The sequence below is a fragment of the Kryptolebias marmoratus genome, linkage group LG2 (assembly GCF_001649575.2).
Source record: "Kryptolebias marmoratus isolate JLee-2015 linkage group LG2, ASM164957v2, whole genome shotgun sequence".
Lineage (NCBI taxonomy): Eukaryota > Metazoa > Chordata > Actinopteri > Cyprinodontiformes > Rivulidae > Kryptolebias > Kryptolebias marmoratus.
The window spans coordinates 11,682,620-11,706,641 of NC_051431.1; the positions used below are offsets into that span (position 1 = coordinate 11,682,620).

Here is a 24,022-nt window from a genome sequence, read left to right on the forward strand (position 1 = left end):
ATAGGGACTCTTCTAGGCAAACATTTACAAAATATTTTTGGTCAATCAATGAGAAGTAGCTGGCGAAAATGCAGCTGAATGAAGGTTTTATACGGCAATTTAAGTTGGCTACTTTTGAACCCCCCTGGTCTTTAACGATGCAATCTACTTTACTGCAGAGATTCAATCATTTTTGTTTTCTCACATAAGTGTTACACCAACAATTTAGTCTTAAAACTTCTTTCAAGATACGCTAAGTGAGCACATCATTTTTCATCCACTTATTATTTTTCCTTACCCATTTTATCCTGTCTGGGGTTGCGAGGGGAGTAATTTATGGACCCTATTCCAGCTGTCACTGGGTGAGGGGATGGAGGGGTGGTCCTCCATGGACAGGTTGTCAATTTGATGTAGGGCTGAATAACAGAACCTCTTTTTTTCTGTCACTGGTCTCTTCAAAATACAGTAATTCAAAGATGTTTGTCATGGTAAAGTCATCAACCCCTTGTGCATTTACGGTTTAGATTTTATCAGGCTCTTTTATTTTACCATGACAAATCATACGGGCAAATCTCTGACAGTTTCTGTTTGTAAAGTCAGAAAGTCATGTGTAAGCAGGCCAGCATACTGCTGGTGTTGAACCAGTGTCAGTGCCAGAATCCCCCACCCCCCACCCCCCTCCACCACAATGAACAAAATAAACAACATTTATGCGTTTTAGGTTTGAAAGACCCCTTATAGCTGATCATTACTGTGATTTTCAAGATGTTTGCTCTTTTTATTATAAAGTTAAAGGGGTGCACAGATTGTGGCAGAGCAGGTGACTCCACCTGCCAGAATCCGTGTCCCTTTTTAACTTTATATGACGTTAAGAACAATAAAAGCATTTAGTCTCACTGCGACCTACAAGCTCAACAATAATAACAATCAAATCACAATAAACTAACACTCACATAATAAATTAAAACGTTAAATTAAAACTATTTTGAGGTTTACTCGGTTGAGTCTTATGCATAGACATTTTGGTCCGTTTTTCCTGCTTCGCGTGCGCTCCAGAGACAGGGGCCACGAATTCTGTTGGGGATAATTACCTTGGCTCAACACCAGTATGAGTGATAAAAACAAGATGTTACTCTTTGTTCGTGCAGGTGTTCAGTGGCTCATGCTTTAGTGAAACTCGATTGCCTGGTTTTCTCAAAGTCAACCTTGTGCTGTTTATGCTTCTGCAATGAAGTTGTATTTCCTGTTTTGCCAGGAGATCCACCTGATAGGTGCTTTGTTTGGGTTGGGGTTGGAGGGGTATTTTGACTCATTGATTGTTTTTAAATTTTGCTGTATCACAAGAGACAGGTACATACATAAAAATAATATTTTTCTTTAAGTGAAGAATACAGGAAGGAGAGCGCTGTCATTGTTCTGAGGGTAATAACACTGTAACATGGTATGCTCTCATTATTACTGCCTGTGGGGGAAATTACTGATCAATATTGTAGGTCAATACTCATCATTAAAAAGCAAATTAGAATGAGGACCTTTCACAGTTCTTTGAGTGTCTGTGGGATGTCTAGACAGCCATATTTATGCTTTAATTTAAAAATATATTTTAGAGTGGTGTTCTTAAATTTTTTCCACCACAGAATTAATAAGCTCTCTAAGTACCATCTTTTGTGACAATAATAACAACAATAGTGCAAGCTTATGAGCTTATTTATATCTGAGATCAGCAAACAAACTGTCTTAACCTTTAACGTGTTGGAGACTGGTTGGTGACTTAAAATTGTGAGAAGATGGTCATATATCGTGTATTTTCAGGTCACAAGGGGTACAGCACAGGTTGAACGACTGGGAGATAAAGTAAGAGAGGCCAGACTGAGATGGTTTGGACATGTGCAGAGGAGGGACAGTGGGTATATTGGTAGAGATGCAGCTGCCAGGAAAAAGACAGAGGAGACGTATGGACGCAGTTAGAGAGGACACAGAAGGCAGAGTTAGATGGAGGAGGATGACTCGCTGTGGTGACCCCTAAAAATTGGAACAGCTGAAAGAAAAATATGTATCTGCTCTGTACGTTTTTGTTCATAGTACTGAACAACGTTTTATTTATTGCTTTTTCTCAGCCTGTCAGTAAATTGTGTTTTAAAGCATTCAATGAAGACTACCAGTGGTGTTGAAAACAGAGCATCATATTCAGGGGTTCCCCTATGCATTCCCCCTCCTTGCATTTTCCGTGTTCCCTGTTTGTTAAAACATTTCCAAGTCTGCCATTCTTTTTCAGTCCAAGCTGTCTTTCTAGGGCTGAAATCCCAGAAGTCTCTGACCACAGGCGCAGTAAAAAGAGTCTGCAGTGACAAAAGTGACTCAAGATATATATTTAGTGACATGCAGGGTTTGAACTGTGATTTTTTTTTTTAGAGAGAGATCTGATGACTTTTTAAAATCATCTCGTAGTTTCAAGAAAGGGTTTAGAGTTACACAGCCGATCAGTGTATTCCCTGTCTGCTAAAAACATGAAGGAACAGCCTGTCTCATAATCATATATATTAGAATTGTGGGGAACTTAATGTGCAGACTTGACCAGGAAGTAGCTGTATTCAGCCTTGTTCAAGAGGAGGTGGTGGAAAAGGGCGGAGCAGGGGAGTGGTAGATGTTTTTTTAATGTTCTCTGTCAGCCTTTGGCCAGCTGCTGTTGCTGTTCTGCTACCTCTGTCTGCCGTCACTGTGGTGGACTGAAGGGGTTTGAATGAAGGTGGCACGGATCCAAAAGCTGAATAAGGACAGAGGAGTCACATCTAAATGTCAGGATTTTTCACGAGCTGCCCAGTTTTTGCAACCAGTGTTTACTAATGCTGCCATTTGTGTCATTTCTGCTGTAACAGCTTTACAGCAAGACCTGACTGTGATTGTTTGAGTCCATTAAGCCTCATGTCTGCCATTTATAATCATTATTTCCTTAATGTGCCAGACTCTTGTTTCAGCCAAGTAGTTTTCTTTTCTTACTGTGAACATTTTAACTTTAAATTGGTCTTTATTCTGGTCATTTGTTTGTGGTTGTCTGGCATTTATCTGATGTATCATGTGCCATCATAGTAATGCAGTATGTATTTCAAATAAATGTGCTGTGAAAACGCATAATCAATGTTCACTTTGGAGGGCGCTGATTTAAAATCTTGGCTCTGTTTTTTTTTTTTTTTGACTAAATGTGCCTTCTGCAGTAACTTAATAACTATTGAAAATTTTAAGTTTTTCCTAATTTATGTCTTAGTTTCCTGACTTCTTACTTAAACAATCATGAATCTGGTAGAAAAATTAAGTCCAAATGTCTTCCTTGTCTGCAAAACTGTATTTTTACATGTAGATTTAAGGAAACTGCTCAAGTTACAATAAATAAGTCAGTGTCTAAATATATCCACCACCAGGTGTTATGTACTTGAAAAGACGTATGGTAGGGACAGTGCTGCTTGCATTATTATAATTGTTTTTTTTTGTCAAGTCAAGGTGAACATGGGCTGACAGGACCTTGCAGCTGCACTTTAAACTCAATGTGCTGGAACTTTTTTTTGAACCCCTTTCATTATTGAGGTTAAACTAGATGGATATTTCAAATAAATTTTAATTAAAGTGATTTTGCTAGACTTTGTCTTTCATTCTCTTTTCATTTCAAATACATTTTTATTGGTAATCGTTTTCAGCAGCTTATAAACCTTTTTTTATTCTTAAATTAATTGAACCTTACTGTATTACACCCACAATGGGGCAACCTTTTCCCACACTTTTTATTGGCCTACCCATTCACTGTGGTACAAATCTAGTTACAGTACAAATTGTTTGCTTAGGAACCCCCAAAGGAGGCTATCATTTCACAAGCATCAGAGGAACCGGCAGGCACTATTATCTCTATCTGACCGCTATCTTTCAGCCCTGCTGCGTTCTCTCTCCACCAGCTGAGCAGATCTAGGCCATATAGCTACACAAATGTTGGGTGGAGGCAGCTGCAGTTTGTTTTCAAAGCACAATATCAGACCAGAGATGTGACTCCACTCCATTGTGCATCATGTGGCTGTCACTGTCTTAATTTGCATCGACAGTTTCTCAGCCACATACAAACTCTGGCCCCCAGTGTGAGAGTCTTTAATTCTGAAGAGACAAGGACCGAATGAAAAACGATCCGCGGCGGTCAGGCTCGTCTGTGAGAGCTCATGTGTTCCTTTGGGAGCTCACAAAGTCTTTATAGAAGAAGGACCTAACTGCCTCTTCTTTCAATGGCACCATTCAGGTGGAAAGAACCAAACAGCGAGAGGCCTTGTGAAAAAAAAAAAAAACAGGCAGAAAGGAAAAGACTGGTTGGATTTGTGTCAGAGACCTTCTTTGTTTCACTACACTGTAACCTCGCCACACACACATACACACACACAAACACATACAAACACACCCCTTGACCCTGTACTCCTTTCCTATTGTTGATGTGTCACACAGAAAAGAGGACACCACTGTCACTTCTCATTAATGTTGTAAACTACACTGATGGGCATGGCCCTCAAGATGCTCCTTAATCTTGACAATAGGGTGTGTTTAACCTCAGGGAACTTGCTGTCTGAGGTCTTAACAGTTTAGGTTCAAAATCAATGAGTTAGTTAAACCAGGGCACAGTAAAATAAATAAATAACTAAATCATGGTTTGGATTTTCAACTGTTTGTCTTCATGTATAAAATCAAATAAATTGTTGGCTACATGTAAAAACTCAAGTGTTCATTGATTAGGAGCCAAAATGTTTTAGCTTCAAATGTCACTGAATAAAGACTTGTGCTAATTTTGTTCTGTGATATCTCTGCAAGGCAGTAGAGCATGTCAAATGAACACAGGGCCATTATTTATCACAGTCAAGTAAGGAAATATCTGTTTGTAGTCTGATTTTTCTTAAATAAACAGATAGTGTAGCCAGATCTCCTCCTTATCCTCAAATGACATTTTTTGGCTCATTTCTGTCCCCGCGCTGATGAAATAATCTGTTCTCAGTGAAGTGCACGAAGGAATGCGCTTTAGGAATATTTTTGATTGAAGCTTACCCCTTGTTTGACCCTTGCTTATCCGGTCACTGGAAATGGTGAGATGATCTTTTAATTCTGTTGCTTGGCTGGGAGTCTGGACACTGGCTTGTTGAATGAGAGCTTACATCTGTGTATGTCAAAAGCACAGCACACACCCTCGGAGGTTGAGCTGGTGCGGGGTTGTGAGGGATCACTTTAAAGACCTGAGAGGAGGCGGTTAACCCTGACCTGTCAGCCTGACCCTTAATAGGGGCAGTCAGAGGGTCTCCTTTGGGAAATCAATAAACCAACACGAGACAATCATTACACGACTTTTAGTCATTACCTGTTCTACGCCAGCTTTAACTCCAGTTGGAGTATTGTGTCTGAAGACACCAGCTCTTTGCTGCCAGATATAGGGTTTCTATGAATGCATAACTTCCGTAGAAAAGCCACAACTTGTCCCCCAGATGTCTGATACATCTCTTCTCCCTGTTGGAGCCGTTTTTTTTCCTGAGGCCTCATCATCATTTAACTTCATTAGTCTGTCACTGCTCTGGTTTAGTTACAGGAAGAACCTTGAAACAACCAGCCGTCCTCCTTCACACAGACACTAGCACACTCCTGCCTCTTCTTTTCAACAGTATAACTGGATATAAATACTAAGAAAAAAAGACAGTTATAATGCTTTGGCTATACCATTAGAAACTAAAACATTTTTTCCAACTTTGTTGTGAATTTAGTGCAGAAGTGTTTCAGTATATCACCCAAGTTTTTATTGTCTCTACACTAATAAGCTTTGTAAGAAGTCAGTCTAAAATAGAATGTTGCATTAATTTGGTTTTAACATTGCAAACTCTCACAAAAGATTTAGCAATTGTTTTAGTTTAAAATGCCTTCCTGCTGCAACCTGGGCTCAAACCCGCAGCTTCAGGATTATAGGAGTTCGGTTTAGAGGAATTGTCTTGCTGTGTGTTCAATAGGACTGAAGCTTATGCTTAATAATATTTCAAACACTTGGAACAGAACCAAAACTAAGCTGACTTTGTTTCAGTGTCAAATACACATCACTTCTGCTAGTCATGCCTTTCCATAATAATACAGTTTTATTGTTGGTGTACTAAAGACACATTTGGATTTGCACATTTACTTCAAAACCACAATAAACCTCAAGCTGAAATGTAAACTTATCAAATTGTTAGACATGCAAAACACGTGTCAGAAACCAGTCTGTGTGCCGCTGTGTCACCCCATCTACAGGAGACCAAGGTTTGTTACCTGCAGGCGGTAAAAGTACTGTTTCCTGAGCACATTGTCCTTTTATTTCATTCAATGTGTGTTTAAGAAATTTTCAAGTAACTTATAGTATAAAGGTTAGCACTTCTCAGTTATAGTAGCTTTTTGTAGCTTTGGATTTTGTTGACATCGTGGTGTATTAAATTTACATTATGGAGCCTAACAAACGCTTCAGATAGTTTTTTTTTACCCTTTGAAGACAATCTATTTTCACTGTTGAGCTTTTTTACTTGGTGGTTATGGGCTCTATAAACTGGATCGCAAATCATTAATATGATTTTGCTGCCACCTCAAACGGTTCCTGTCTGCCCCTTGCTCTGCTTCGCCCTTAAAGAAGAAATACTGGCTAATTGGTTTTTACAGGGAACAAACTGAGTAGGACAGATGTATTTATGATAGCTGAATTATTCTCACAGCCTGTCATCTGCTTGACAGATAAAGACACGCTCATCCAAATGGTAAATTTATGTAGCCCTGACAGTGTAGTGACAGGCATGCAACTCCGTCTTCATATAGCACACGATAATTTTTTACATACTGCTTGTTGTAGTTCTTAATTATAACAGTGAAGTCTTAATTTCTAACCGCAATAAATTCAGTCCACGGAGATTAAAAAGATCAAATACCTTTTGATGGATGCTTTAATGTTGCCGTATGTGTTCAGTCAGCCAGATTAAAAAAGATTCAATAGGTATTAAATTATGTTTGAAGTATATTGTTAGTTATTATTTTTATAGACTGCTTCAACTGATGCCATCAGTATGTAGGATGTGCCTTGGAAGACAAACAAAGCACATTAACCAAGGAGGTGCTTGGAACTAGATGACTTTACCTCTTATATTTATTTGCTGAGCTTGAATGGCCTGAAAACCAGAAAAAAAGCAATGCAACACAAAAGTCAAAACATGTGGAGATGCTTGAGCCAGATCACAAGCAAAGATATTGGCAGAAATTGAGATTACTGAACCACTTTAACCCCCTATAAAAGATGTGCGTGGGAGAAAATGGATTAACCGTCTAAATCAACTGCTGTCGATTTCCTATCTTGACATTGTAAATTATCCGGTTTTCATTCCAAGCCTGTTCATACTCAAAGACCCCAAGGCAAACAAAAATTTAAAGGCCTACAATTATTAGTCTCTAGCTGGGTCTTAGTAAGGACTGGTCAGCCAGGGTAAGTGTTGCATAAACGGGTAAATGACTGATAAAATCTTGCCTCAGACTCTAACATCAAGATAAATTCTCAGCTGAGAGAGAAAGTCCTGGGTGTATATCTGATGATGTTGAAAACTGGTATTGTGACGCAGAGAACGAGTCTTGTTTGAAGTATTTTCTGTTGTCAGAAGAATCCATATAGCTGAGGCTGTTACATATTTCATAAAGAAAGTGCACAGGTGAACACGCCGCCAACAAAATGATCCGAGCAAATTCTGTACTGACAGAGGCTTGTTTTTGACGCGTCTGCCCAACCAGGATTTGTCAGCCGCTGCCGCCTTCTCTGCTGCTACGGTTCCTGTGTTCGTTTTGGTTGGTCACAATTTCAGGAATTCTCAAGTATGACTTTTGTATAAAAGTATAACCAATGTATAAAAATTGACCATTATGCTTGAACTAACATTAATCACTCTGTTCTCTCTTTCCTTTATATTTATCTACTGGAGCTTGTCTTCCAACGTGGCAATTAGACCACACAGGATGTGATGTCATCGCACAGTGATCTTGTACGTCTGACATGTAGCTTGATTTATTTAGCATATAGCCTAAGTCAAATTACACTAATGCCTAGCACATTATCATACTGCATCAGTAATAATTCTACTAGTATTCATACATTTGGATAAAGAAAACAAAATATCTGTTGCAGCCTTATGGTTGCTGTTTTAAACTGCAGTAGTGAGATAACATGTTCTTTTTACACAAGCTTTAACCAGCTGAAATGAATTTCAGTATAGTTCTCAAAAGTTTTCACCACACTTTTTTACTTCAATCTATTTGTTATATAATGAGAACAATAAAGAAATACAATCAAAATATAAGTAAACTCATTCAGATAGTAATTACCAGATTTCAGCTCTACCTTAATGCATGAAGTGGTGCATTGAATGTGCAGCCGTGTCTCCCCTCAATGGTCCCTGCACATGCATTGGGTTAATCAATGAGAAGCTGCAGTAGCCCACTGTTTTCACCTAAGACGTCTTTGTGAGAGCTGTAACAGCTGTGACAGTGTTAGTCATCCCCCCAGGCCCCATCACTACTCCAGTAAGCTCACACATCCATAGAAACACACTCAATCTCCCTGCCCCCCCAGGGAGATTGAGACTGAGGCGATAAGGTTGTAATTTAGCACCCGCATTGTCTGTCTTCCCATGGGTTTTTGCGTTATGAGCTGCCATGGTTGAGCGAAATCAGTGGAATCAGCAGCAGAGAAATGCATTGCAGTCTTGCAAGGAATTCACCCTCTGGCATAAGTTTGGATAAAAGACTTAGAAACTGAGGCTTTTCTTTTTTTTTTTTCGAGATGTGGTTGACTGATCTGTCTGATCTGCACACTCCTGAGCTGAAATGCATCTGGGAGTTTGACAGTCAGACAAAGTAAGAGCTTGGTCCCCTTCACCTACAACAGGTAGTTGACAAAATCTAGATATAATCGTTGCTCTGAGCCAACAGTCACCTGACGCCAAGAGAAATATCTTGATGAGGTGAGAGACTAGCTCTGGGGTGAGAAAATGCCTGTGTAATGATAATCTCTTTTTCCCTAGTGATATGCACTAAGGATGTGGACATGATCTTTCTAAGAAGATGTTCTGATTTACAGCAAATATTGTTAAGCTGAATATTTTAATGTATAGTATGCGGTAGACTGAACAACATTCAGGCAACAGGTATTTTTAGACAGTAGTGTAGTAATAATGATAATAATAAAGTGATGGTTGTTTGATTCATCTTATATTATCTGGCTGTTTAATGCATCTTTTCCTTATTTAGTCTTTCCCTGGGGTTGAAAAGAGTGCAGATGTAATGGAAGAGCTTCCATATATCTTTAACATAAAGACTGATTGATTTTACATCAATTGTTAGCAGTAACCCTTTAAAGAAGATGTAAGACATTTTTCAGACCAGATTATGTTACGAAAACAAAAACTCTAACAGATGCTGGAAATTTGCTGATGAGTGCGCTTTTACTACCCTAAGCTTTTTCATGTCTTAATATAGTTTAAAGCCTATTCAGACGTGCTTTGATGCGCACATGGCTGATAGATGTGAGTGGCTTGCTGCTGGAGAGTGAGAAGAAAAATGGACAGACTGATTAAACCGCAGAGGAAGAAGGAACACATCTGAGCACAGGCATAAAAATAAAATTAAAGGTCCAGTATGGAACGTTTTGTAGAGCTGAAGTTTGAAAAGAGCTGCGCGTGCGTGGCATGTGAGCTTTGCTGCAGCGGCGGTACGCACCAGGCTACAAAGTGACCAACTGACGGCTGCGCTCTGTGCATTACCGCTTTGTTTGTTATTATTTTACAGCTCCGCTCTCAGGTTGTGTGTCCTCACTGCCTGCGGGTAGCCGCCTACATCATACGTCTTTTTGCTGGTGCACCTTTCACGTTCCTATGGTAACCAGCACCGGCATACCAATCAAACAGCTACAGCAGCATTTTCAATTAGGTCTTCTAAAAGCAGCTCTATTTATTGCATATTACTACATAACTGTACTAATGTCCATAGTGGAAGACTAATTCCCTTAAAATAAAATAATCTATATTTTTATTTTTATAGCCTCAGACATTTTAATATAAAGCTACATTATTGTAGTGGCATAATTAGATTGAGTGAAATAGTCATAAAATGTATGATTGCAGTTGGTGTCCACATTGTCTTGACTTGTTCATTGAAAGTAATGGAAAGTGTTCACACTTTGCTGGGGAAAAAGTACAATTTAACTCAAAAGAGGCTAAATCCTCATTGGTCTGCCTCTGATTAATCAAACTTTTATCTTTTAGTCTGTATGGTTTCATTCATAGCTTCCACTTTACCCTCATGTGACTCTGCTGCTTTGTCTTGGTTTCACTGTAATGAATATGTTGAAAGTGGTGATCTTTACTTCGAGGAACTTGGAGGAAGGATGCACCTTTAGCTTGCACGTTCATTGCTCAATTTTCACATGAATAAGATTTAGCTGAGAGCATCACGGGGGGGAGAGCAGCAGAACATGTGGATGTCTCCACCTCCCAGTGTTAGTGTTTAAATACTGCTGCCCACCCTCCCTTCCTTCTTCTACTGATACATCTGTACTGTCATTTATTATAGAATATAGTTACTTTTTGATTAGCTATCAGTTGTTAACCTGTTATTTAGATAAATAATTTGAGGTCCAGTGTGTTTTTGATTGTTTAAAAATAGGGCGACAAGAACATGTCTACATTACTCAATGTTCAGGTTTAAGAAACATCAATCAGTATTTCAAAGCCTATTGTTGTGGTTTGTGAATGTGAGTACAAGCTTCAGTAGGCTGACGTCTTGAAGACTGACAAAGCAAAAAAAAATAAAAAATGCATCAAAGTGACAATAATCCATGCTAACCACAACAAAATGCCAGTGATGTTAAAGGCGCAGGCATGCCTGCAGACGTATATACACACAACCTCATTTTATCCTGTCAGTGGTAGCTGCAGCTCTACTGTAATGAGATAAGATTTGCATTTCTTCTATGTAATGCCTCTGGCAGGCGGATTTATTTATTTATAAAATCATTTACTCTGAACTCATCTTAATATCCTTTAAAAAAGAAAAACCATACTGCCTGCTTAGACATGCAGAGAGGGGTTAAGCCAGCTCTGTTCTGGCTGTGTGACAGTTATTCTGTCTGGCAGAACTCGGAGCCACACAGAATGACTCCTCTACTAAATATACAGCAGATGCTCAAGACGTAAGCTGAGTTGCAGTCACTCGAGCTGAATCTCGACTGCTACTCATAGAGGTTTATTTATGATGTTTAGAGGCCACGGAGGTCATTTGCCTTTATTGTGGTCTTCACGAATCTTCTGGTAAACTTCTGCGTCTGTTTTTTTTATAGTGGTGATCATTTAGAAGCTGTGTGTTATGTTAGAGGGATCATTTTTCCGATGCATGTTTTGTTGATACAAAAAAGGTGGAAAGCACTGGATATTTCACAGTTTGTTCCTTTAAGAATAATAGCAGCAGTGCTGAAGATAACCAGCTTTCTGATTTCACATCTATTATCTGTGTGAAAAGTTGTGAGGATATATGCTGGTTACCTTTCTTGTTGATTTTCTGTAAATATTCCTTCATCTGTAGACTGTGGAAACCTGTTATCAAATGCATCTGTTGCTTTCAGTTTTTCTCTTCACAAAAGTTGTGATTTTTATCACGATTTCCCCCCGTTTCAACACTTTAACTGCAGCAGGTCAATCATGCGTTGCTGTTTCCAGAGTCTCAGAAGTTAAATATTGCAGTCTGTAAACGTTGTACTGTAGTTTCTCATTTTCACTTGTCCGATCAAACCCAAAAAAGAACTTGCCGGGAAAACGTAGTCTCTTTAAATTACCCCGAATGAAGAGTTTGTGCTGAAATTCGAGTCGTTTTCTTTGTGATGTTTCTAGCCGTTTGTAATATTTTAGTGCAAATGCTTGGAGTTTTACTTATACGAGTGTGTCTTTAATTGTATGTGTGTGTTTTTCTGTGTGTGACAGTGGTTACAGTGAAACATAAGCCTTACATCCATGCTGACACTGCTGGTTTTCAGACCAATACTTTGCTGTGATAAAACAGACACTCACCCTGTCACTGACCCCCATCCAACCCCGCCTCTCGCCCCCTCAGTGTTATTATCGTTTGTGTGGCAGGATAAGTGGAGCCTGATTGATCAGTATTGATTAAAACTGTATTTGCCAGACAGTAATGGTTCTTCCCCTTAGGGCAGTATGTTTGCCAGTTTCCTTCCTCCCCCTCCTTTGGCTTCATATCACCCTCTTTTTTTTTTTTTCTGGAGAAACCCTCCTTCCTACTGTTCATTGTGCTCAACCTCCTCTACTTCTCCTTCTCTTCTCCATAAATCTGACTCTGCATTAAACAAAACAAGAAAATGGCTGAGTTAGTGATGAGACAGAAAACGGCACATAAATTAATTGAGGTTTAAGCACATGCATGTGTTTCTTTTTACCTTTATGTGCAGATAAAATGAATATGTCCACTGGTATTTTATTGTTACTTCCTTTAAGGTGTTTGATCTGTGAAAGCTAAGTGACATGTTTCTAACAAAGTTTGTTTTTAAGCCTCATGAGTAGCATATGTACACTTGTTTACAGTGCAGATGCAGCTCAGATGGATTGCTTCAGGCGTTTTTGTTCATAATCCTCACAAACAATTGATATGTCCCTATCAATAGCCTTTTCAGCACAAAACTGATAACAGCTTCTCTGTAGAAACACACATGCATCTCTTTTAGATGGTTATATAAAATACTGGACATATTTTGTCTTACTTTAGAAAATAAGGGCAGATTGTTATTTAAGAAATGGACATTTATGCTGAAACTATGCTTGCTTTTCAAACATTATGCCATTCGAACTTTACCCAAGCCTGAAATCACTTTAACACGTGCACTAAAACCTATAAATTGACTTTGCTCTTCCACAAGGAAGCAAAGCTCTCAGCAATAAAAGGAAGTCAACTTCAGTTTTCCAAAACATCAGTTTCTTTTTTTTTTTTTTCTTCCCCTAAAGAGCTTCCTCTGCCCACACAGTCACACCAAAGCTCACCTCGTCTGCCTCACCGGCTGAGACTACTGCACATCATGATGTGTGTCATTCTTTGAGCCAGCAAATATATTTATTGTCAGTTCTGTTCGCCTTTTTATAAACTTAGGAGTAACATTTATCAAGCCAGCTATTTGCTTGGAGGCCATATCTGAACCGTCTGACCGTGTAACCTGATTGTGTAATTAGGTTTTCTGTCTAGCATTTGTTCAATAACCATCATTCTTTTGGGTTTGTCCATAACTCTTGATTTCCAGGATGTTTGATTACAATAAAAGTGGGATTAAAAGACTTGATTAATGACTAATATACTCGATGACCTGAATAACATTTTTTCTGCTGCGTAGAGGCGACCAGTCTGCTTGTAGATAAAGCACCTTTTCATCTGCATTTTGTACAGATAATAAAAATCAGGTCACCTGACACTTGCTCTGCTCTCATAAAGAAATCCTTCAGAGGCAGCCACGTTCAGAAAACAGCATTACTTTTCAACATATCAGAGCTTCATTGTAATCTTAGTTCCAAGATTCAAAACAATGGCTTACAGAACATTTTGTTTGTTTCATTCTATTTGTTGGCATAAACGTGCACCTTTGTTTTGTTGGCTTCAGGAAGCGTTTTGACCTACTACTGCAAGTGTAGTCTAAATATGGTTTTGAACTTTTTAACCTTTTGTTTTCCAAGTTTGGGGGCAATTATTGTTTCTCATGCAGCCCATAATGAAATATTTAGAAAGTTTCACTGAATTTAAGAGAGAAAGTAATTATTTTGTGGTAACTTTCTTGATAATTTATTCTCCCCTTTGTTTCTTTTCTACTGTTAATCTCTACAGCTTTCTATTTATTCACTAATTCTTTCTCTTAACCGTAAATCTTGTGCTTCTTCCACAAAGGAACTAGTAAAGGATGACTGGTGGGCTACAGTTCGCAATCCATCTGCTAACTCCAGATCATTTGACTTGTTACATCAATGTCTGACTGTGCTTGCGTGCTAAATCAGTCTTTCCGCTCCATCCTTTAGTCTCCTTTTCATGAACTGTCTTAGTATCATGGGACGACAGCCTGACAAACCGGCAGTCGAAATGAAGTGACACTTGCAACTTTGGCGACATCCAGCCAAACAGTGTTGACGGAAATCAATTGAGACAATAGGAATGGGACAGGAGGAAAGATCTGTGAGGAAAAGAAGGGAAAACTGCAGCTTTGCAAAGCTCCAGTCTGAGAGGGAGAGAGAGAGATGTCTCTCCCAGATAACCTAAACAGACTTAACAAGCCCAATATAGAACAGAGTCCGAGGCTTCAACTGTGCTTTTCCTTCCAGCCTGATATTTTCGTCTGTCAGTGTTGTTTTCAGTGTTTCCTGTAGAGTTTTACTCAGGACTCAAGTTTTCAGCACTCCTTTTCAGTTAGCTCTGTCAAAACTAGACGTATATACTACTACTAGAGCAACACGGACGAATAATGTTTCTTCATTATTTGCATTTTTCCATGTATGGTAGGAGATAAATCGATGTACAAAGCAGAAGAATGTTGTTCTCTGCCACATAAAGAAGAGCCACTGTTTAGCATGCAAGCCAGCAGCACACAAGATCAAATTTGTCTGTCAAATCTTGTATTGTGGAGGGAAATCAGGTTGCTTCCTCAGTCGTGTCAGGAAAATGCAGGCAGGCGGTCTTTTTTGAGCTCCACTGTTAAAAACAAAAAATGTACCTCCTCTATTTTATAAATAACTGACTTTTTAGGACCTTTTCAAACTTCTCTTCTTTTAAAACTTCTTTATTGCTTTTTTTTTGGCATCCTAAAGTCCCACACCTTTGGCTTTTTTCTCTGATTTTCTGCTCATTTTTCTCCTTTTTCCTTTATTGCGCCTAACGTAATGTCATCATGTTTTCCGACAGTAAAACCCCCGTGACACACGGTGGTCACCAAGCAGTACACAGTCACATGGGTCTAACTAAACAATAAATCAAAGAGTTTTTGTAATCGAGTTGTTCAAACTGCTTGACAATTTTACTCTAGTCTCAGCATACCAGAAAGTCTTAGAATGACAAATGTTTCAGCATTTAGTCTGTGGGAACTTTGTTATTTCTCTTCAAGTCAGTTAAAATAGTTCCTCATACTTGTTAAAGTGAATATACCAAGTTATGTCTTTTTTACATAAAAGATGCAGAGAAAATTAATTACATTGAGAGTGTAGATGAAGGCAGTGTGGTAGTTACAGCTTCCTAACACTACTTGAATTATTTTTTAGTTATGTCAGAATTCTGCTTTTGTGATTTTTTTTTTTTACCCAGTCCTGGTTTTTGGTTCCTTGGTTCAGGGTTTGCTAAATCTACTGCATCATCAACATATTGTGGAAAAAGAACATTCTGCATTTAATCGTTTGTTTGGTGACTTGAATTGTCTTATAATGCTGAACAATTTATTAATTTTTAATGAACTCGTTCTTTTTTTTTTTTTTTTCAAATTTTATGAATAAATTCTGTCACAATATGTACAGACTGGTCTAAACTGAATTTTAAGGGTTCAGATTAAATGGATGTTTTCAGGAATTCAATGCTTTTTTCTGTTGAATTTAAAGTTAGAAGTTTATTTATGTACATTACATATGAGGATCCAGAAAAGGTATTACTTATTTATCAGTTGATTTACTTTTATTGAACTGATGAAACTGGTTTGATGCTATGAGAAGTAAGATAATGTTTCCGCGTTGTTGCTTTTTATTAGATTGTGTGCATGAGACTGAGTCTATAATCGGGCTGTAAATATCCAAGGTTTTATGTTAAAGATAATGTCCACACAATAAGCAGGGGCAATCTATATGCTAAATTTTTAACTGCTTTATAATCTGAAGTCCTCCAATAAACCTCCAGTCTAATCCTCAAACGTGTTTCTTTCTTTCTTTATTTCAGCTGTATGAACAGAAACAAGCAGCTGCATTTTCAGTAGCTCCTGTAACTTGAAATAAGAATAACGTTGATGCGAGTAACTCCTCCCGATCTGTTCTCTGCCCTCTCAGTCCTGATGACTTTAATGCTGGATGGTGCTGTTCTCAGACAGCCTGTAAGTGTTGCATCGTGTCGTATTATGGTGTCATGCTCTCGTCTGCTTCTATCTGCCGTCTGCCAGTCATATGCACCACCATCTGCTCTTCAAACCAGACCTTAATCTAACTCGCTGACTTCAGTTTGCTTCATTTAAACCCATGCTGGAACTTTTGCTGACATCTTTTAACTGAACAGTTTGAATTTTATTAATTGTTTGGATGCTTCTCGTAGAAAGTCGGCTCAAAAGTCGTCCAGTCTTTGTGCATACCTGTGAGTCATTTGACTTTTGCTTGTTGACGTGCATCCCTGCTGCAACATATGGCAGGTCGATCCCTTCTCAGCTCTGATTTAAAGGCTCTGCCTCGGTCCCGACTGATCGCAGGTCTGCTGCATTGCTGTGACATACCATTGAGCAGCAGCAGCACCTCCTCCACAATGATTATGCTCATTCCTTTGGAAGCTGCCCTCCTCTGCTCGCTCTGTCATTACTACCATCTAACCAGCGTAATTACCAACCTCGGTGTGTGTTTGCGGTGCATGCGCCAAGCCCTGCATCATGCTGGGCAAGTCAGAGCCAGTGTGCCGAGAAGGGAAGGAACATAAATGGTAGCGCCAGAGCGGGGGAGGTACATCCATGTGCTAACTAATCACTAATATGTGAGTAATTAAAAGGCATTAAATGTCTGCTCTTTATCTTCCGAACTCTGTGCCAATCCTTATTACATTTGCCCAATCTTTACTGTAGAGGAAGAAAATTATTTCTCTTTTCTTTGTCTTTGGGTTGCATTTAATTTAGTCAAAATGATTCAGTTTGAAACATGTTCTTATCTAATGTTACCATCACCCTCGTGTGAGCCCAAGACCATAGTTTTAGTGTCTGTTGGTGTTAAACGTAGGTGTGTTTCTCACTGATAAAACAGACCACACTCTCTCCGTTGCCTCTCTCATCAGGCACATAATGAAGTCATTCTCCTGCTCCTGCAGCTGGGGCGGATAATCTGGGATTGGGTCTCATAGGGGATCACAGGACAGCCTTTTGAATAAGGACAGACTCTGTCAGAAAGCATGACCAGAGCCGGAGCCTTTGGCCCGGAAATGCTTGCACTCCTCCAGAAACAAAGACATGACACATTTGTGTGGTTTATTGGATATAGTGGGATTCTGTTTGCTCTGAATGAGATTTGTTGGCGGTTCCCATGTGTCTCTCTCTCTGTTTGTATGAGAAAATGAGGAATGTAGAGCAGGGGCCAAAAACAAATTCAGCAAAGACTTGTAAAAATGTTGTATATCATAAAACGCACTCACAAAACCCACACTGAGCAGCCTTTGTTACGCAGATTGTGCTTTATAATGTGAGTTGTAGAATAAACAACAAATTCAGCTTAAAATGCCAACTCAGGTAAACACTTTTTCTTTTTTATGCTCTCTTCTATTTTTTTATTGAATCTAAATAAGCGAACCTTAGTTTCACTAAAAAGGTGGAGAAAACAATTGAATTGTATCATAAACTAAATAGGGAAGAAAATACATTTTAAACCCTGAAAACTAACTGGAGCATATTATGAAAAGCGCTGTATTTTCAGATTATGTGTGTGTTCTCAAAGAGCTTACTCAGTCTAGATATTTCAGTGACTTCAGCAGTTTGAAGAGAGACTTATGGAGATAAGTGCTTTAATCTGAAAGCGCAGCAGAGATGTATGAATTAAGCAACTTTTACATTTTAAACATTTTTCTGAAACTCTCAAATAATAAAATTTCTCAGACTATAAGAACCACATGTTTTATATTTCATCTTTGGGTTTGGCACAAATCCTGAAAAGTTTGCTTTTTCCGTCTTTATAAAATGTAACTTTGTGTTTTTAGTAGACACATCTATAAACAAAATGTAGGATTGTACAAGCAGAAGGTTGTCCTTCTTTGTGTAGTTTCAAGCATTATTCACCTAAAATACACTCTGATCTGCTTTATAAAACAGAGGAGGTGCAGGGACAAATATTATCTAAAACAGTAGAAGGAACAACAAATGGGTCACACTGAATTATCTTTATTTAATCTATCAAAGATTTCATATTTAAACCATTGACATTGCTGTTTTAAATTAGCACAACGAAAGAAAGAAACATTTGTACAAAAAGTTTGTTTATTAAAAATTTGAACTAACTTGGTCCCTTTATACTCACTTTCTTCATTTATCCATTTTCTACCACTTGATTTGTAGTGCAATATTTGTTATTGCAAACGTATAATGCATCATATGTAACAGTAAAAAGTCTTTAAATTTAAAAACTTTGATGCAGTAATTTAACAAAGACCTTTTTAGCAAGACTTAAAATACAGAAAACAATGATGTATTTGTTCCACAAAGTTAACAAGATTCTCTATGGGATATTTGTTTTAAGAAACCAATGGCTGTATCAGAACTTTGCCTTATTTAGTTCAGTCTTTGGTTCAATTGTGTATGAAACCAGTTTCCCTGTTGGCTGGCTCCACCATAAATTTTTAAGTCCCACCCCTCCATATTAACAGACATAATATAATTTTTTTCAGGTATTGACTCCTGATTTTTGTAGTTCTTATCTTGCTGCTGTATGTTCCAGTTTTGTAACACATTTTGCTGTAACTAGGTATTTAATGCTTAACAGAAAAGCTCTAACAATCATGATTGTGTGAGGGGGGAGTGGGCGGGACCTAAAGACCCACATCACTAGTAAGCAGACGCCGGTTCCAAAACCACAACATAGAAGCTCCCATAAAACGGGTCCCTTTGGCTTCAACTCCCAACAGCGAGAGAAGGTGGGGGCTCCTGGTCTGTCAGTATAATAGGTCAATGGTATGAATCATCTCATCATCACTCTCACCCAGCAGAGTCATCACCCATCATAAAACATGTCCCCACTGATCAGCAACAACACAATTCAAGACCAAAGGATTTGGCTTGAATCTTTTCTCTTGGCTAATGATGATTAAAAAGATAAATATCTCAGTTTAGTTTCTCAGGTCACCAACCATTATTTTTAACTAAAATAACATCAAATCATAATTGTGCTTTGATGATTTAAGATCCACTTGTTTATAAAAAAACACAAAACATTACATTAGGCATCAGCAGAAACTAAAAATTGCTTCTAAATAAGCTAAAGTTCTTACAAGGCCATTGGTTTCTTAATATTTGACGCTGTGTGACTGTCATGTTGAAGCACACTGATGTGGTTCACTGAGCAATGCATCGCTCTTTCCGTGCTCTTCTTGACTCTTTCCTATTTCTGGCTTTACCCAGCCTCACCCCTCAGGCTGATGCTGGGTTTGTGTATGCTCTTGTCCTTTTCTGTTCTCCAGTATTTAAACCTTTCACTTTTTTATGACTTTTTATTGCATAAATCTTATTGTTTGTTGTTTACATCACTCTTTAGGAAGAGCAGAAAGAGTGTTGCTTCTTTGTCTTCTTTGTCTACACAAACTAGTCAAACCCTTGCTTTTAAAAGATGCATAGAATAAAATCTTTATTTGTCAAGGCTCCAGGGTGTTTAAAATGTCTGTACCGTCTTTGCTTATGTTCATGGTTCAATATAAGCTGAAGTGTTTTAGAGGTTTTATTTGCATCAGAGCAGCCACAACCTTCATGTCCTGTGGGTGGGATGAGTGTGTGTGTGTGTGTGTGTGTGTGTGTTCGTGCACAAGCACATGAATGAGTGATAATAATATCCCTTGTCAGCCTCCTGAAGATTACCCCAAATGGGAGAAATCCGCTGTCATATCTCCTCACCTTATTTCCTCAGTGTTTTTTAGTTGAATGACTCACATTTCTCAAGCCAGAGCTCAAGTTTTCTTTGGTTCTGTTAGGGAAAACTTGGGCAATCTATTTGAAAATCTCATTGTAGTTAAAGATTTTTTTTCTCAACCTGTTACTCTGAATCTGTTTTATTGGTATAATTAGTTTCCCCTTTTTTCTTCTCCTCACAGAATACTGTAAATAACCTAAACGGAGGAGGAAAAGGAGCCTTCATTCAGACCGATCCCACTTTGCACCGTTCAAGTTTTTCCCGCCTTCAAGTAAAAAGCAATGTGTTTGGATGCTGGAAGCCACAACACCATTAGCAGAGTGTGTGTGGGGCCCCTCCACTCCCTTTTCCCGAGCCCCCCTCCTGAGATGAGATGCCTGCAGACTGCCCCCCTGCCCTGAGCTCTCCTGGGGTGTCATGAACAGCTACAGAGACAGAGGGGTAACTTGCACCTCCTCAGACCTTCTGGATGGAGGTGGAGGTTTGTCCCAACACACGCCATTTCGTCACACCCCTAATGGCCTCCCAGCTCCCGGCCCAGCAGACCCAGCAATCCTGCCGCGCATCTCTGTGCCCAAAATGGGTGTTCGTGCACGAATTGCAGAATGGCCCCCACGTCGTGCACAGTCCCGGGAGTCACTGCTTGAAAATGGGCAAAATGGTAGCAATCACTATGACGACTGCTCCATTTCATCTTCGGTTCTGTCATCTGACGCCAAGCTGGTGCGCGGAGGGGTCGCCAGGTTGCCCCGAAGATGGTCGAAGGATGTGGAGTTCAGAGGAGGGGTTACTGGTGAGAGAGTTTCACCTGTCAGCCTCAGGGTGTTCCCACCTTTGAGACAGCGCTCCAACAGTGAAGTGACGCTGAGCGAACAAGACGAAAATGAGGTGAGAGTTCAATTTTTTTTTTCACAGTTTTTATTTTTGTATAAAAACAGAGCATGTTCCTTTACAGTAAAGGTCAGAAGATGTTGGGGAAATTTAGACTAACCATGTGATCTGCAGTAATATTTGACTGGTAGCTTGATTGATAATCATGGCTAAAACACATCTTTCTCCAAGGTTGAGGCTCGTGGAGGTGGCGGCATGGGGAACCGGTTCAGAGAGTATGGCAGCACCTCTTCAATCGACATCCAGGGCATTTCTGAGCAGAGTTTCTTTAACATGCTCAACCAGTTCCACCAGGAAAGGCCTGACCAGCGCAGCTCAGCGCCCGTACAGTTTGGAGAGCTGCTGCGTCCCCAAGACTCATTGCTGAGGGCGCCTGCTCCTTCACCTGGTCCCACAGGTGGAGATGATCGAGGAACCGGAAGGAGGGACGGTACTGAGAGAGTCAGAAAGAAAAGTGGAGGGACAGAGTCATCACTGGGCGGCAGCTCTTTGTTCAGAAAACTTCGGAGCTCTAGTAGAGGAGAGCTGGATGGAGGAAAGGGAGAGACTAATGAAGATCGGGGAGGGAAAGGCTCCACAGATGCCTCCTACAAACCGTGGGTTTGTCCCAAAAGCTTTGTCCACTTTGATGCTCAGAGCATCCTGTTTGACCTCCACGAAGCAGCAGCTCAGCGTGGCTTTGTTGCCCAGAGGAGGAATACGGCCACAGGTGCATCAGCTGCTTCGGTGTCCCTCTCCAGCAGATCTTCAGCTCCAAACTTAAATGATCCCATTTACTCCAGCATTGAGGATCTGACTCTGAACCTTGATCAGGGCACCACAACACCCTCACTGGCTATGGACCCTCTGGACGGGCCGTCGACCAACAGCTCAAGCCCACTGCTCCTCTCCTGCCCTCACTTTGTAAATGAAATAGGGGGCCATTCAGAGCGAAACATCAGCTTCCTCAGTTCATCAGTGGAGTGGGGAGGAGACGGAGAAGTAGGAAGGGGTTGGCTGAGGAAAAGTAACGCTAGCATGTCAGTGCTGGAGATACCAACTGAACAGCAAGAGACAAGACTGGAAAGACTGAAACTGTACAGTATAGAGCATGTTGACCTCGGGGCCCGCTACTACAGAGACTACTTCCATGGGAAAGGTAATAAAGATATTTCTTTTAAATAACTGCCATAGCTTCATGGTTAACTCACTTGTGCAAACTAATCTAATAGTTAGCTGTTTACTGATATATTGTCTGAGCAGTTAAAGCCAGAGTTTTTGCGTACTTTAACTTTTAACATCCAGCTGTGCATGATCAGATTAGAGCCAGACAAACTAGCCTCCCTCCAGAAGTTTTGAATACACATGTTGCTGCCATTGGACAGCTGGCACACTCAAAGCTGATGGTACACCACCTGCCTCAGCATCACACCCAGTACCCAACACCAGCCATCTCAGCTTTGTTTTACACCTGGCTTTTAGTGTCAGAAGTAAGACTTAACTTCAAAGAGGAGGAGCATGTTTGTTGTGTGTGTGTACATGTGGACATTTGTTGTCAGCACCACCTCTTCAGACACGTTTGATGACACTTACCCCTTGGCAAGCATCATCTGGCTCCAGACTAATTAGTGACAGATGCTATTAGGAGCGTGTGTGCAGGCAGGCGAGCTTGTGTACGTCTCTGTGAGAGAGACACGGGCCTGCAGCGACACAAAAAAAGGTTACCGTTCCAAAAATATGTGCATTTGCTGACTCCATTCCAGCTTGGTTGTCCCCCAAAACGCCGCTGTGATGTGTGTTTGCTGTGCCGTGCCCTGTGTCCATGTCTGAAATCTGCTTCAGAAAGTTGACATTTCTGCCTCGGGTCATGGTGCAGACGATAAATAGGCATGAGGCTCCTAACATCTGACTTCCCAATTGACTCAAGTCAAGTAAGGAATAGGGGAAAATTCATGGAAGGTAGAGTCCTTCTCAAGAGTCTGGATAATTATGGATAATTTGTGTTTTGAGTCCCATTTTTGCCTGTGGTGATGGCTTTAGCAGTGTAGAGCTTTGGAAGAGGATGTACTAGATTCTTGTGAAGTGTGCTGATAGATTTATCAATAATTAGTCATAGAATAATAAATGAGGATTTAGGACTTCATTTTGTAGATTATTATTATTATTATTATTTTTAATCTGCAACAGGCAGTATAAATACTCATCCTTTTTGTATTCTGGTAGTCAGATTGTTTAATATTATGGCCCCTTGTGTGGTGATGTTGCTTCATTAACATGAAAAAGTTCAGCATCCATCAACTTCATAGTCCTTCTATCCTCACCTCTTCTTTTGGATTGTCTCTTATCTTAACAAAATTTATTATTAATCACTTGAGCATTGATTACTAGATAATGTGCCATTGTCTTAGCCATGTCCTTGATCATCACTGCTTCTTTTTTTAATTAAAAATTACCTGATATGCAATCCAGTCTAAGAAAATGTTATGCAAATTATTTTAAAGATATCTAAAAATGCCCAATATAATTTCCCAGGTTGTTTGAATAATGCTCCAAAATATGAAAATGGCTATTTTACTATTATTAATGTATAATAAAACCAGTACTTATTTTCATTTGAGCATTTTTAACAAAGTTTTTGAAAATTCTTGAGGTACAGATCTTTGTTGATCAAATAATGAACACAGCATTTAGGAGTTGAGAAGCGAGGCTTCTCATTGATAAGAAATCATGCCAGAGCGTGTTTCTCTTTCTGTCTCTCTTTCTTTTTTAGCAAGACCACCCTTAACTGATCTCATTTGTTGATGTCCCTAGCTGAAGACATAACACAAGCTCATGTTCAGACATAAACAGATGAATATTTCTCCATGGTACAAATTGTAGCCTTGGCTAACTCTGTCCTTCACCAGAGCACTCAAACTACTTCGGGACTGACGATAAGCTGGGCCCTGTTGCCGTGAGCATCCGCAGGGAGAAACTGGAAGATACCAAAGTTCTGAAAGACCAGTACCAGTACCGCGTCATCGTCAGGACGAGTGAGGTGAGCACTTGTCTGCGTCGTGTGTGTGTGTGGGTGTCTTTGTCCTGAAGATTTCTGAGTGACAGGGCGACGATGAGTCAGCCACAGGATGAGCGCTCAAGTTAATTCCTCACCTACTTTCAGTTCATCCTTCCTTACCTGTGACAACTTGTGTCCTCTCTGTCCTGATTATTACCTCCGCCGCTTCCCACCTCCCCCTCCGCTAACACCCCCCCCC

At 39.7% G+C, this 24,022-nt stretch overlaps 1 protein-coding gene across 3 annotated transcripts in view; it reads left to right on the plus strand.

Moving 5' to 3' along the window:
• sipa1l3 (signal-induced proliferation-associated 1 like 3) overlaps positions 1-24,022 on the plus strand; it is a 61,868-nt gene that overhangs the window by 17,062 nt on the left and 20,784 nt on the right. For all 3 annotated transcript variants that reach the window (XM_017424736.3, XM_017424738.3, XM_017424737.3), the window contains 3 exons: positions 20,080-20,786; positions 20,961-21,927; positions 23,675-23,805. In XM_017424736.3, the coding sequence (XP_017280225.1) occupies positions 20,316-20,786; positions 20,961-21,927; positions 23,675-23,805 (1,569 nt within the window). In that variant the 5' untranslated portion in view covers positions 20,080-20,315. The remainder of the gene's footprint in view (positions 1-20,079; positions 20,787-20,960; positions 21,928-23,674; positions 23,806-24,022) is intronic.